General features: G+C 38.0%; 1 protein-coding gene across 2 annotated transcripts in view; it reads right to left on the bottom strand.

Moving 5' to 3' along the window:
• Positions 1-3976: 3976 nt before the first annotated feature.
• Positions 3977-14366, bottom strand: part of LOC113008657 (BMP/retinoic acid-inducible neural-specific protein 3-like) — a 62954-nt gene continuing 52564 nt past the window's right edge. Inside the window, exons 7-8 of one of the 2 annotated variants that reach the window (XM_080291375.1) lie at positions 12656-12839; positions 3977-5912 (exon numbers count right to left, since the gene is read on the bottom strand). In XM_080291375.1, coding sequence (XP_080147501.1) covers positions 4796-5912; positions 12656-12839 — 1301 coding nt within the window. In that variant the 3' untranslated portion in view covers positions 3977-4795. Of the gene's footprint in view, positions 5913-12616; positions 12840-14366 lie in introns of both variants that reach the window. The other variant, XM_026146233.2, reaches the window with a different exon arrangement.

Below are 14366 nucleotides of genomic sequence, written 5' to 3'. Positions count from 1 at the left end.
ACCAGTGTGATGTTTACACGTAACAGAAAACCCTCATATTGGCTAAATGAATATTCTGAATTCAGACTCAATACACTGAAGGAATTTTTTAAAAGGTTTAATGGGAAACAACAAGTTATTTACCGAGGACGGGAGCAGAGCTTGAGTTATGGTTAACTCAGTGATGGACTGCTGGAAGCCTCGTGGAAGGAAAGAGAGGGTAATATACAGGGAGTGCAGAATTATTAGGCAAATGAGTATTTTGTCCTCTTCATGCATGTTGTCTTACTCCAAGCTGTATAGGCTCGAAAGCCTACTACCAATTAAGCATATTAGGTGATGTGCATCTCTGTAATGAGAAGGGGTGTGGTCTAATGACATCAACACCCTATATCAGGTGTGCATAATTATTAGGCAACGTCCTTTCCTTTGGCAAAATGGGTCAAAAGAAGGACTTGACAGGCTCAGAAAAGTCAAAAGTAGTGAGATATCTTGCAGAGGGATGCAGCAGTCTCAAAATTGCAAAGCTTCTGAAGCGTGATCATCGAACAATCAAGCGTTTCATTCAAAATAGTCAACAGGGTCGCAAGAAGCGTGTGGAAAAACCAAGGAGCAAAATAACTGCCCATGAACTGAGAAAAGTCAAGCGTGCAGCTGCCAAGATGCCACTTGCCACCAGTTTGGCCATATTTCAGAGCTGCAACATCACTGGAGTGCCCGAAAGCACAAGGTGTGCAATACTCAGAGACATGGCCAAGGTAAGAAAGGCTGAAAGACGACCACCACTGAACAAGACACACAAGCTGAAACGTCAAGACTGGGCCAAGAAATATCTCAAGACTGATTTTTCTAAGGTTTTATGGACTGATGAAATGAGAGTGAGTCTTGATGGGCCAGATGGATGGGCCCGTGGCTGGATTGGTAAAGGGCAGAGAGCTCCAGTCCCACTCAGACGCCAGCAAGGTGGAGGTGGAGTACTGGTTTGGGCTGGTATCATCAAAGATGAGCTTGTGGGGCCTTTTCGGGTTGAGGATGGAGTCAAGCTCAACTCCCAGTCCTACTGCCAGTTTCTGGAAGACACCTTCTTCAAGCAGTGGTACAGGAAGAAGTCTGCATCCTTCAAGAAAAACATGATTTTCATGCAGGACAATGCTCCATCACACGCGTCCAAGTACTCCACAGCGTGGCTGGCAAGAATGGGTATAAAAGAAGAAAAACTAATGACATGGCCACCTTGTTCACCTGATCTGAACCCCATTGAGAACCTGTGGTCCATCATCAAATGTGAGATTTACAAGGAGGGAAAACAGTACACCTCTCTGAACAGTGTCTGGGAGGCTGTGGTTGCTGCTGCACACAAGGTTGATGGGGAACAGATCAAAACACTGACAGAATCCATGGATGGCAGGCTTTTGAGTGTCCTTGCAAAGAAAGGTGGCTATATTGGTCGCTGATTTGTTTTTGTTTTGTTTTTGAATGTCAGAAATGTATATTTGTGAATGTGGAGATGTTATATTGGTTTCACTGGTAAAAATAAATAATTGAAATGGGTATATATTTGATTTTTGTTAAGTTGCCTAATAATTATGCACAGTAATAGTCACCTGCACACACAGATATCCCCCTAAAATAGCTAAAACTAAAAACAAACTAAAAACTACTTCCAAAAACATTCAGCTTTGATATTAATGAGTTTTTTGGGTTCATTGAGAACATGGTTGTTGTTCAATAATAAAATTATTCCTCAAAAATACAACTTGCCTAATAATTCTGCAATCCCTGTAAGGATGACATTAATGAGAACAATCTTACTTGTGAATGGGACTGGTTGGATCCAGGAAGGGGTTTACTGAAGGCAGGTGGAGTCCAGAGGCTAAGAGTGCCTGTGGTGAGTGTGTAGGTGGGTGAGTGTTCCAGGTGAGTCCTTCTCTTTCAGGTACCAACAGAATTGAAGCTGAAGGCAGTGCAGAAGTCCTCAGAGCAGCAAACAGAGGAGTGGAGTAGGAATCCAAATGAGGGAAGAAAACACTAAAACAGATGGAGCAACAATATTAATTCTCAGGGAATTCAAATTTTTGGTGCAGAGAACCTGATTGCTGCTGCTGAGGTGAAGACGATGTGGTGGAGATCTGCTGTCCATCCAACCTTAAAATACTGCATGGTTGATTGCATAACATAAATGTAAAAGAATGACTCAAGACTTTTGCATAGGATTGTATGTCATTATAAATCTCACAATATTGAAGTTCAGGGATGCAGTAGGTGTAAAAATGTATTTCTTACTCCTCTGATATGGAACTATTCCTGCAATGAGTGTTTCTCATCATGCAGTCATGTTAAAAATGTTGTTGTAATTTTGTTATTATATATTTGTATATATATTCATACAATAGAAATATTCCTAACTGGTAAATTGCAAACAATTTGTGTGTTTTTATTGATTATTTTTTCAATTGATTGAATATTATTATTATTACACGCCATCAAACTGTTTAACTCCTCTCTGGAGGGGAGAGGGAGGGGAAACAGGAGGACAAAGGAGGGGGGAACAACTAAGCTGTAGTGCCTCTTCACCTCACTGTACAATACCTTGTGCAATACTTTTTGTAAATAGTCAACAGTGCAATAGACTCAATACTTGAAATGTGCAATTCACTTGTATTTTTATTTTTTATTCCTATTTATTCTATTTATCCCCTTTGTATATTTTATTTATATTTGTCTCTGTATTTATATGTGTGTGTGTGTGTGTGTGTGTGTATATATATATATATATATATATATATATATATATATATATATATATATATAACAATTCTGTAACTGTAACTTCGGTCGTTGCTGTGCTTTTGGAAGTCGAATTTCCCAGAGGAACCCACCCGAGGGATTAATAAAGTTCTATCTTATCTTATATATATATATATATATATATATATATATATATATATATATATATATATATATATATATATATATATAATATTTCATATTTGATTAATTCTATGCTAAATGTTTTTCAATCCTGCGCTCACGAAGTTGTGAGGGCTTGAAAATACTGGAAAAATAACCCAATTTAATAGACTCAAAATTAATCAGAATTGTTATTAAATAAAAGTATTTGTGGGTGATTGCAGATCATTGTGAGCAGCTCAGGTGGGAGGCGTGGACTGATTTATTTCATGCAATGAAACTGTGGTTTTTGAAATTGGCAGTCAGTTCAATGGCAATAGTTTCTTCAAGTGTTCTCGCGTTATCACTATAGCTGTGTGAATTTAGTTCATTTGCCAGTAAAGAAGTGCTGCAAAAGTAGGAAGGAGACTGGTGTTGATTGTGGGTGTACCGAGTAAGGGTTTTGTCATAGGACAGATTTGGATTTAGACAAATAGATAAATTATTTAAAAAACTTCATAAAGTTAATACTGAGCAATAACTAAACAACTTACCAACAAATGAAACTAGTAATATTATGATTCTACTATTCAAATCAAAAATGTTTTCTTGATAGCAGCACCAAGAGTAGCTGTCAGCATCTTTAATGATATCACTGTCCTGTTTAGGTGACCTTTAAAATGAGTGATCATACATAAAATGAAGTAGTCATAGTGTAACAATATCTAGCTTTGTTTTGGAATGATTCTTTTAAAAAATGAATTGGAAATGTCGCATTTAAGCCCCTTTTCCATTAGTACCTACTTGGATCAACTCACCATGGTTCGCCACGGTTTTCCATTAGGTCCTGATACTACCTGGTATCAGGTACTTCTTTTAGCACCTGCTTGGCTGGGATTCGGAGCAATCTGAGCAGGTAATAAAATGTGACATCGTCACACTGCATGCCACTGACTGGCTGTTCAGTCGCGTCTCTTGAGAGCATCAAAATCAAAAGTGACATTTTTGAAACGTGACAACAGAATAAATAATGTTAGTAATCCCTATCATAAATCTGATAAACTCATTATAAATTTAGAAAAGCATCTATGTACACAAGAACACCATGTACAGACCACACATAAAAATGTATTTTATTTAGTGTATTAACAAATCGTATTATACATTTTATAGACAGTGTTTTTGTAACTTTTGCTTCACAAACAACAGCATTATAAAAATAAGAGCACATGTAACATATATTGTGAACATGATACATTGTTTGTCAGCAAATCCGGAGTAATACAGCATTTATTTATTCACTTTGTTTATGGCAATGACTATTTTCTTACAAAAATGTGAAGTAGAGCTTAAAAAAATGAGTGATTTTATCATGATATGAAAAGCAAAAAGAACACAGTGCCCATAATTTTCCAGCCAAAGAAGGAGGACTGTGATATTAAAACAATTACTTATGGTGGGCTTTTTTTTAGAAAGCAAATGTAGCGAGGAACATGCTGGTGTTGAAATGAAATGAGTGAGGTGACTACATTGCTTGGGTAATATTTTATCAGCAAAAGCCTTTTCTTTACGTATGTGAGCAATTCAGATTTGTGCAATCTACAAACATCAGCACGCTGGCAAAATATCAGTGATGGCAAATATTGAAATTCATATTAATAACTATTAAAGTTATTGTTTTCATCAGGAGAGAAAAAAAAAATCAAACAATGAGGCAAGTATGGTGAAATCCTCCTTATTTCTAAGACGTAATACAAATTTATACCAAAAGCTGACATAAGAATCTCAAATGCACTCTTGAGACCCATGACAACAAATAACATGTCCCCCAAATGTCCCTTGCACTGCTCCAGAATTGCTCTTAACTATCGTCAGAGTTGTGTGGTGACTGCTCTTCCATCTGTGCGCCTGGCCACCTGCCCACTTCTTAGCTACATAATTTGGTTGTTTCGTATTCCATCGAGTTTGGCTGCTTGGCACTGAAAGTCTGCAACGCTGCCTGGATCCTGGCAACATCTGTAGTGGACAGTTTGAGCCGGTGCCGCAGCAGACAGGAGAACAGGTCCAGTGGCTGAGCTCCTGGTGGGGAAAGCCTGTTGACCCGATCCCGGATCTCCAGCAGCTGCAGCAGGGCTGAGTCCTGCGATCCCTGAGTATATGGGTAGTCCAGCTGTAAAATCAAGTCCTGGATCGCTTCCGGGTCAAAGTGCATACTATAGCCGTACACCTGGATGCTGTTGATCTTCATGTAGCCTAGATTTCGTCCCGATTCCAGGTACTCCAAGGGTTCATAATATACAGTTCCATTCCCGTTACTTGAGGTGCCCCTGATCCGGCTCCGTAGATAAAAATGCACTGTCTCAAAAAATGTTTTCCACTTGTTGCCTAAAGTCAGAGTCCAATTATAACAGTCATAAGGAAGGTCTAATTTAGTCCTCTCCCAGTCTGGATAGTTCTTCTGCTCAATGGGCATGATCCAGCTCTCTGAGTGGCTCCCGCCAAACGGATTGATATAAACAGACAGCATGGGGTCCAGAGTAATGTTCTTGGTAAGGCAGATCTGTAGAGACATCCCCAGGAGCATGTGGACATGGTTTGACTTGTATTTGTTACTTTTCAGTGTCAGCAGCATTCTCTTCCTCCACGATGGGTCAAACCAATTATTCAGCCTGACGTCATTGCTTACAAAGATGCCGTGAATGCTGATGCGGTTGTCACGTTTCTGGAGAAGATAGCGCAGCTCCATGTCCTGCAGGTCAGTCTCAAAGCCTATGTAGTGGTCAGTGGAGTCTGGCACTTCGTTGCGGCACACACCCTGGCTCAGCATGTAACCCTGGTTGCAGGTGGCGCAGCGGGAGCGATTCTCATAGGAGCATGACGCACAGGAGGTGCCCTCCCCCACTGTGCATGGAATCAAGCCCTGGCAGGGAGGATGCTCATAAGGGCAGGAGCAGCTCCGGGTTTCCTCCAGGTAAGAGCCGATGTGATTGTTTTCACTGCAGTACATGATGGAGAGGATGTAGTTCAGCCAGTAGCTAAAGGGCCTGCGACAGAGATGGAGCAGTGGGTAAGATTCATTGTTGATGCAGAGTACATAACACAAGAATCACATGGCTTCAAACATTAATCTCATTGTTTCTAAACCAAACAACAAAAAAATCTATATTTTGATGACAAACTCAATGCTCCTCTGTATGGAGAAAACCTGTGAGCCACTTAGTTTGATAGTGATCATCACGTATGCTTTTCATCAATGTGAAGTCTCACAATCCCATTTACTGTCTTCGCTCACATCTCTTTTCCCTTTCGGGTCATTATGCTTACATCAGGTGCTTTCTCTTTTGTTGGGTGTTGAGTTTCTACTTTATTGTCAAATATAATATTTATAAAATGCTCCTGATTGTTCACATTAGGTAAGCTGAGTAATTATTAGATGGTCATATAACTTTGAGTAATTTCAAATTTCATTAAGAATAAACACTGTATTTTAATTTTTAAGAATTATAGTGCATACTTTCTTTCTTTGTGGAAGCTGTTACATTGTAAAATCTATAAACAAAAACAGAGATGACTCAGCATAGAAAAAGCGTTTTTCCTCACACATACTTAAAAAATATAAACAATAAAAAAACACTTGCATGTATTTCTTTTCAGATTTTTGCCTATAAATAAGAGATGCAGTGGATATAGATGGGAAGTTGAACAATAAATATGTGGGCATGAAATGAAAATATGGCTATGGATATAGCAGTTATGCGGCACTTCACAATTATGAAGCCATGAAATGTAAATGTCAAAGTCCCTCTGTCTTCTCCTGCTCTATATGATTCGTTAATGACACATGAAAATATGTTAAATGTAATTTAGAGCAACCAACTCTTGCACTGTAAGGAGTAAAACTGAGTCATTACTTTAACTAACAGATTGAAACTATGAGTTTCATATGCATGGTTAAGTGCTTTCTGAAGAAACACAGCTAAGTTAAATTTTGCCTGCTTCCTGACTAGACCCTGTAGGGGAGGGAAGGTGCATTATGGGGGAGATCAACAGTCATTGCTTGTTCTGTATCACATCATAATCTCAAGAGACCAATGCCTGCTACGCAAGTCCCACATTTAAGCGATTCATTCAAATCCTTCAATGTTTTCATGAAATCCCTGTAGAAAAGATTTCCTGTCCACTTATCCAGTCTAAAACGCATCCTACTATAGATGGATCACTTGTCGTTTCACTACAAATATGCAAGGTCAAAAAAGATGATGAGTTAGAAATACACCCATTTTATATTTAGTGCTAAGAAAACGAGCTAATTGGGTAATTGGAAAGTCTCCCTCTGTAAAATAAGCTAATGCTAATTACGTTACAATTTTTATGTTGTTTACTTTGGGCAGAGCTGAAAATACTAAAAAGATACACTCTTGTTAAAAGCATAAACAACCAAAGCAACCACAAATGGTAATCAAAACATAGCTTCGGCTTTGGCATCACACAAAATTTCCTATAAAACAATATTAGGTTTAATAAGAGGCTGATAAAGATCACATTAGGAAAATACATCATTTATTTAAGTTGGAAACGTGCAGAGTCTAGTCTAGCCCTATGTACATCTAGAACCATACATATAGTATATGATTAGCAAAATGCTCTATTTATTCCAAGCCACAAACTATATCGGTGAAGCAATATACCGAAATTGTTTCTGAATGAAAGAGCAGATGGAATGCATGACAGGAACATAATGTGGTAAATTAGTCTGTCGCTTGCTATGTTCCACATCTGTCAGATTTTTTAATCCACTTTTGTTCTTTAGCAGAGTGGCTGTTCTGTTGCTGTAGCCGTGTGCAGCTGGTAAATTAATTTAAGGGAAACAAAAGTGCATGTATAAGTAATTTACATCTAAAAAACATAATTTTGAAGGGAAAAGTACCATTTGTTCAAACAGTTGTTAGACTAAAGAAATTAAACTGCACTGTGTGTGTGCTGGTGAGTGTGTGTATCACTGGGAATTTGATCCCATGATAAACAGTAGCGTTAGCCCTGCATCAGACTGGCCAGGGTGTAGCCCGCCTCTTGCCCTGGGATAGCTGGGATAGGCTCTAGACCCCTGCGACAATGATAAGGATAAGCAGAAGAGGATGGACAGATAGATGAATAAATGTTAGATGTAATTCTTAAATCAGGCTTTTTTACCCTTTTCCACAAATTATTTTAGCTTCTCAATGTTTAATACATTGACTGGAAAAGCATTTGATATATTCCTATATCGACACAAATACTATGAAAGTATAGTATTTGTGTCATATATTTACTGCAACAAATAAATGCAGTAAATATATGCAAAACATTTTTGAAGAACATTTTGATATTTTGGATATGAAGCAATTGATTATAAAGAAGATGCTATAATACATGTAATATTCTACTGAGTCAATTTTTAAACCAGCTATCAAACTGGATACGATCGAGTTGTGTTTGAACTTACACAACATATTTAAATGGATTTCGTCTACACAGTCCTGCGTCTCTAGATTCTAGTTGGGCTGGAAAAATACACACAAATGGTGAAGCTAAGCAAAGTGATGATAAGGGTGAAACTGTGTACTAAACAGCTGGATAAACTAACATACTGCTGCTGCAGACTTCACAGTTACAGGAAAAAAAATGGAAATAAATGATTGTGAGTTCACTTGTATTGTCAGGTCTGTGCAAAAAGCAATATATTCAAATGTGTTTTTTCCACTTTAATTGAGAAAACAATTATTTAAAAAGAAACATGGCTTAGAACACCTTCCAGTGGTAAAAATAACTAAATATATAAACTTGTGATTGCGTTTTCTTTTCTTTTCCTTTCTTTTTGTTTTCCAGCTCTATAATTTGTTCCCTCCAGTGTACTGTACTTTTACTCACTAATGATGCATATCTTAGGAAAAAATAATTATCATGCAGAGCTAAAGTCTATAGAAGGCTTCTGGTGTTTCTTAGTTTCGAGACCATTTTTTTGTTCTTCTTTTATAAGTGCTTTGAACCGGCAAGCCCCCTCTAGTATTCCAGCATCACAGTGAGCGCAGTCAGTGTGATGTGGAGAAAAACAGAAAGGAGCAAAAGACTTTTTCTTTTTCCTCAAATCAAATTTTAAATCTGGTGACATTTTGTCAAAAGATAGTCGATGTAATGCGTTAACAGTGTTAACGGCACCCAGCTTGTCTGAAACTCATCAGCGAGAGTCAGTTGTGCATATCTCACCTCCAGAGTGGAGACTGTGCACAGCAAGAGAGAGGAAGCTGTCTCGCCATCATAAGCACATTTTGTCAGCAGGACATGTAAACTGTCATGGAGACGCAGTGTGCAGTATGGGCAAAAGAGAAGCCGGGTGTTCACTCTGCAATCTGTTCATTGTCTGTCAGTTCATTTCACACAGATCAATGCCACAAACGAACTTTCTCCTTCTGCCACAGCGTACATTTTGACTAGTGAAGAAAACTTCTCCTCTGCACTAGATACACTTCATTTTTTCCATTACAAGCCACATTTATTTACTTTGGAAGCACAGAAAAAGCCGCCTATCAGTTGTTTTTGTGCAGCTCCATCACGGCTGCCCTGACACCTCTTGTATTCATGGAAAAAAATAAAAGGAAAAAAAATACTGTACATAGTTCCAAAGACTGCACTAGAAAGTTACAAAAGAAACTCCAAATGGATTTACAATGTAACAGCCTACATTTTTTTTTTTATGTTTGCGTTGTCTTCATCTCACAAAGACTGTGAAGCTTTGGAACATGAATAATGGCTACAGAGATGTACAAATATTCCATATGAAAAACAAATCCTCTGTGAGCTGGGCCATTATGTACAGGGCGGTATGATATGTAAGGTAAATGAGGATAAAATCTTTGTATATTCTTGCTATATATATATATATATATATATATATATATATATATATATATATATGTAACTATTCACTATTACATTGACAAAGGGCAGTACATTCTTCTGCTGTCTGAAGATTCATCTCAGCTCAAAACACTGCAAGTCGCCTATTTCATCATTGTAATTTAGCTGTTTGCAAGCTTTTATACACAGATGGGAACATTTACTAAACCTGTCACCATTTTCCATCAGGGATGAACATTTTGCATCTTTTTAATTTTTTTGCACAGCACAGATATTACTAAGAATATAGCTGTAAATGACCTCGGTCGCACCTAATTTGCATAAATTGCTACTAAGGAACATCTGATTCTGCAGCATTATGATGCTATATGAGGAAACGGTGCTTAGGACTGGAGCTGAAAGCCATTAAGAATCAAGTTAATATGATATGAGGGACCATCTGGAAACAGAAATGCAAAATCATGCGAAAAAATAACCATTTGTCGTTGTATTGAATCTTTTGTAGTATGACTAGTGCAGGACTGAGAGCTCAGCCACAATGATTTTGACCAATCTTTTAATCTGCCTTTATCGCTCTTATACATTTCCCCTTAAATATCAGAAATACACTTTTCCCTATAGCGATGGTCAATCTATAATGGTAATAACCTGAATACATTTCTATTCCCTTATAAGATCTTTGCAAATAAGTGTCAGTATAGCTCATTTGGTTGTATAGAAAACCCATATACTAAAGTGGTGCAGTACCTTGAGTTTGAGTCTGCAAATAAAAATTTGGATTCCCTAAATATACTACTTCAGGTGAACTAAACAATTTTTGTGTTCTATTTTTAGGAAATAAAACCTTTTCTTTACCTTGCTTAAAAATGTAAGCAAACACAACTGTGCTTGCAGCAACTCCGAATTTAACACTGCATATATGTACAGTGCTGTGAAAAGGTATTTGCCCTCTTCTTGATCTCTTAGTTTTTTGCATATTTGTTACACTTCAATGTAAAATAGTAATTGCCCCCTAAACCTAATAGCTGCTTGCGTCACCCTTTGTAGCAAGAACTATATCCAAGCTTTTGCAATAACTGGCAATGAGTCTTTCACATCACCACTTTGCTTTGTAGAATTGCTTTAATTCAGGCTCATTGGAGAGCTGAATTAAACAGCCTGTCTAAGGTGATGCTAAAGCAGCTCAATCTGATTTAAGCACAGACCTTAACAGGCCACTGCAAAATATTCATTTGGGGTTTTTTTAACCATCTAGGTGGAGTTGCTGGAGTCTTTCGGCTCATTGTCCATAACCCAAGTGTCCCTGAGCTTAAGGTCATGAACTGACAGACGGGCATTCTTTTTTTAGATTTTTCTAGTAGAATTCATGGTTGCATCCATTTCAGCCATCAAGCCATCCATTTCAAGTTGTCCAGCTGCTGAAACCGCAAAGCAGCCCAGACCATCATACTACCACAACCATGTTTGACTGATGGTGTGATCTTTCTATGATGCTATGTTTGTTTTGCCAGATGTAACAGGACTCAAACCTTGCAAAGTTTCACTCTTGCCTTGTCACTCCATAGAATATTGTCCTAAAACTCTTGGGGATCATTGATATGGTTTTTGACAAATGTGAGATGAGCCTTTGTGTCCTTTAAGGTCAGCAGTGGTCTTTGGAAATCTCCCATGGTTGCACTCCTGGAGTAATTTTAGTAGCCACTCCTGGGAATGTTCACCAATTTTCAGTTTTCTCCATTTTCTCAATGGCTCTCCATTGTGGTTCACTGGAATCTCAAAACCTTAGAAATGGTTTTGTAACCCTATTCGTAGATGTCAATGACTTTGTTTTTCATCTGTTCTTGAGCTTCTTCAGACGCCAGTATAACGTATTTCTACAGGTTGATTTTTTAGGGATTTCTTGATTTAGTGTGTCTGGCAGTAATCAGGTCTGCATGTGGCTAATAAAATAGAACCCAGCTTTCCAAAAAATGTGATTAATTCAGGTGGGTTTGGAACGCATTTTCTCCTTAATAAATGAAATCTCCATTTAAAAAAACTGCAAGTAAGAAATCAGGTATGAGCCAAATACATGACTTACAACACTGTATGTTCCCATAGATTTTATAGGTAAATATGTACAGTTTGAATGAACAGAGATATATTCCCTCATTATAGAGGAAATGAAGGTGGGGGCAATTGGAGATTCGAGCTCTATATTTATTTAAAAAAAAATCACATTGCAGAGGATGAATATTTGGTTTCTCACCTGAAATAGCTCCTAAAATAAACCTGGATACTTCAGCTGCACTGACATAATTACATTTCTTTTTCATAAGCTTTTGTTGCAGACTATAGCTAAACTTTGTGGAGAAAAACACAAAAATAGATGGAATGATCAACAGAAGATCCACGGCAGATTTTCTTTAGTATATGATTTCATTGCAGTCAAGTTAACCAACAGGAAAAATGGCCCAAACTTTGCATATTCCTTTGAAACACTGCAAACTTTAATTTCACAGGAGGATAACTTTGATTTCCTGAATGTAAAGGAGACCCGGACTGGGAGTGCAGCCAAGTCATCAGGTGTGACACTATAGCTCACTTCAGTGAGACCTCGGTTGAATATCAAAGTGCTAATGTATTGTGTGTATTATTAGCATAATGCCTAGTTCAGGGGATAACAAAGCACTGCGCACAGAGCGGGCTGAGGAAAATAAATGAGCACTGCCGTTTGCAACGTGCTTGAAAGGACTTGCAATGTGGCTGCAGGCTTTGGAATTTTTGCTTATTTTTTCACACTCATGCGCGCAAACACACGGCCTAACACATCTGTATCCACAGAAAGGTCAGCAGGAATACTTATATTTCTCACCTCTCTCTCAGCATAATAATTTTGGGCTGAGTTTGACACCTTTTGCTGAGGGTGAAGAGCTTGTTGATAATGCGTCGTGCTTTGCTCAGGAGCTGCTGGGTGCTGAGCTCCAGCTGTTTGTAGCGCTGGAGAATGGTCGGCTCCGTTTTCCAGAAATATTGAATGGCCGATGCGTTCATAGCATAGAATGTAGGAAGCCTTCGAACAAAGTTCTGGAACTCATCTGAAAGACAGAGGACAGGCAAGATAGTTTAGTCTGTGTTGGAAAGAAGTGGATTGTTCCTGTCTGACTTTGCCTAACTGACCTGAATGCTTTCTCACTATATTTGGCTAATTTAGTCAAGCCAAAATGAGAAAATCAGTTTGCAGAGTCCATGTAGACTGAAGAGCTGTGGGGCAAACTGGAAGTGATATTGTTTGAAGCATAGGCTAATAGAAAAAGGCAGAGTTAAATACGGTGATGGGGTAAGATTCATTAATGAATAGCATACAGATTTTCTGCAGCAAGTCTGTCAGGGGGAAATCAGGATGGGCCTGGAGCACAGAGGATAACATCTGTCAGCCCTTCAGAAATGCTGTTTGCCTCGTGTGCTAACAGATTACATTTCAATAACAATATCATCACAATCATGATTGGATGTATGGAAAATCGAAAACATGCTCACTTCTGATTAGAAAAAGACCGTGCTGTTTGTCTGGATAATAAAGCATCAATTTGGGAAACCAATTAAGCCCCAACGCCTTCCCTGCTGATTATGCAAAAAGCTTTACATGTTCCTGTGAAATTCATAAGCTGAGTGTTTTCTATGACCTGTATTTTGAAAACTAAAGAAAAATCACATGGTGCTGCCGCCACCACTATTTTTTTTCTTTCTTCTAATCACAGATTTAGCAGATTGTGTGATATATTAATTTGTCTTAACTAAAATTAGTTTAAAAGATAAGACTATTACTGGCGTCCAATGAGATGGCATAATCCAAGAACGAGTCTGTCTTTTAAAACATCCCATCCGTGTCTTCATCGTAATAACCATCACTGTGATTTACATTTTGAATAACAACAGGATTCTGCGTCAAAGAAGAATAAGAATATATCTCAGCTTATATAAATATTTTAGCATTGCGCTTAACTTATTGAAACATTAAAACATCAGTCATGCAAACCTGCAATAAAAACAAGCTTAGTAGCAAAATGCAAATCTGACAAGACAAAGCAAGTTTAAGTGACACTGGCTGTTAAAGGATATTGTCAGATCATTGTCCAGTTATAGAAAAAAAGGAGAAAAAAAACCATAATCCATAAAAGTAGCATAAGAAAATAATTTTTCATTCAGGAGAATATTGTTTGTTACATGTTTCAGTATGTGTGAAATATATACAACAGTGCTGTCAGCGTTAACGCGGCAAATCTCCGTTAGCGAGTTAACACGGATCGCCCCGTGCATGGGGCTGCACGGCACTAACGCTTTAACGAGCTAACCGCGCTAACACATTGACACATTGTGCAGCCCCACGCACAGGTCGATCCGCGTTAATTCTCTAACAGAGATTTGCTGCGTTATTGCGGTTATGGTGTTAACATCATTTTAACTAGATTAACGCTGACAGCGCTAATATATAATATTAATGTAGACTGGCTATGCACACACTGTGTAGAAGGATTACTATAAATATTATATTTCCCAATAAATTTAAATTTCCCAACTATTTTAACTAGTACGATTTATTATTCTGGAAGACAAAAGGGGTT

Source organism: Astatotilapia calliptera, chromosome 17 (genome assembly GCF_964374335.1).
Source record: "Astatotilapia calliptera chromosome 17, fAstCal68.1, whole genome shotgun sequence".
NCBI classification, from domain to species: domain Eukaryota; kingdom Metazoa; phylum Chordata; class Actinopteri; order Cichliformes; family Cichlidae; genus Astatotilapia; species Astatotilapia calliptera.
This window is presented reverse-complemented; position numbering and strand designations above follow the sequence as displayed.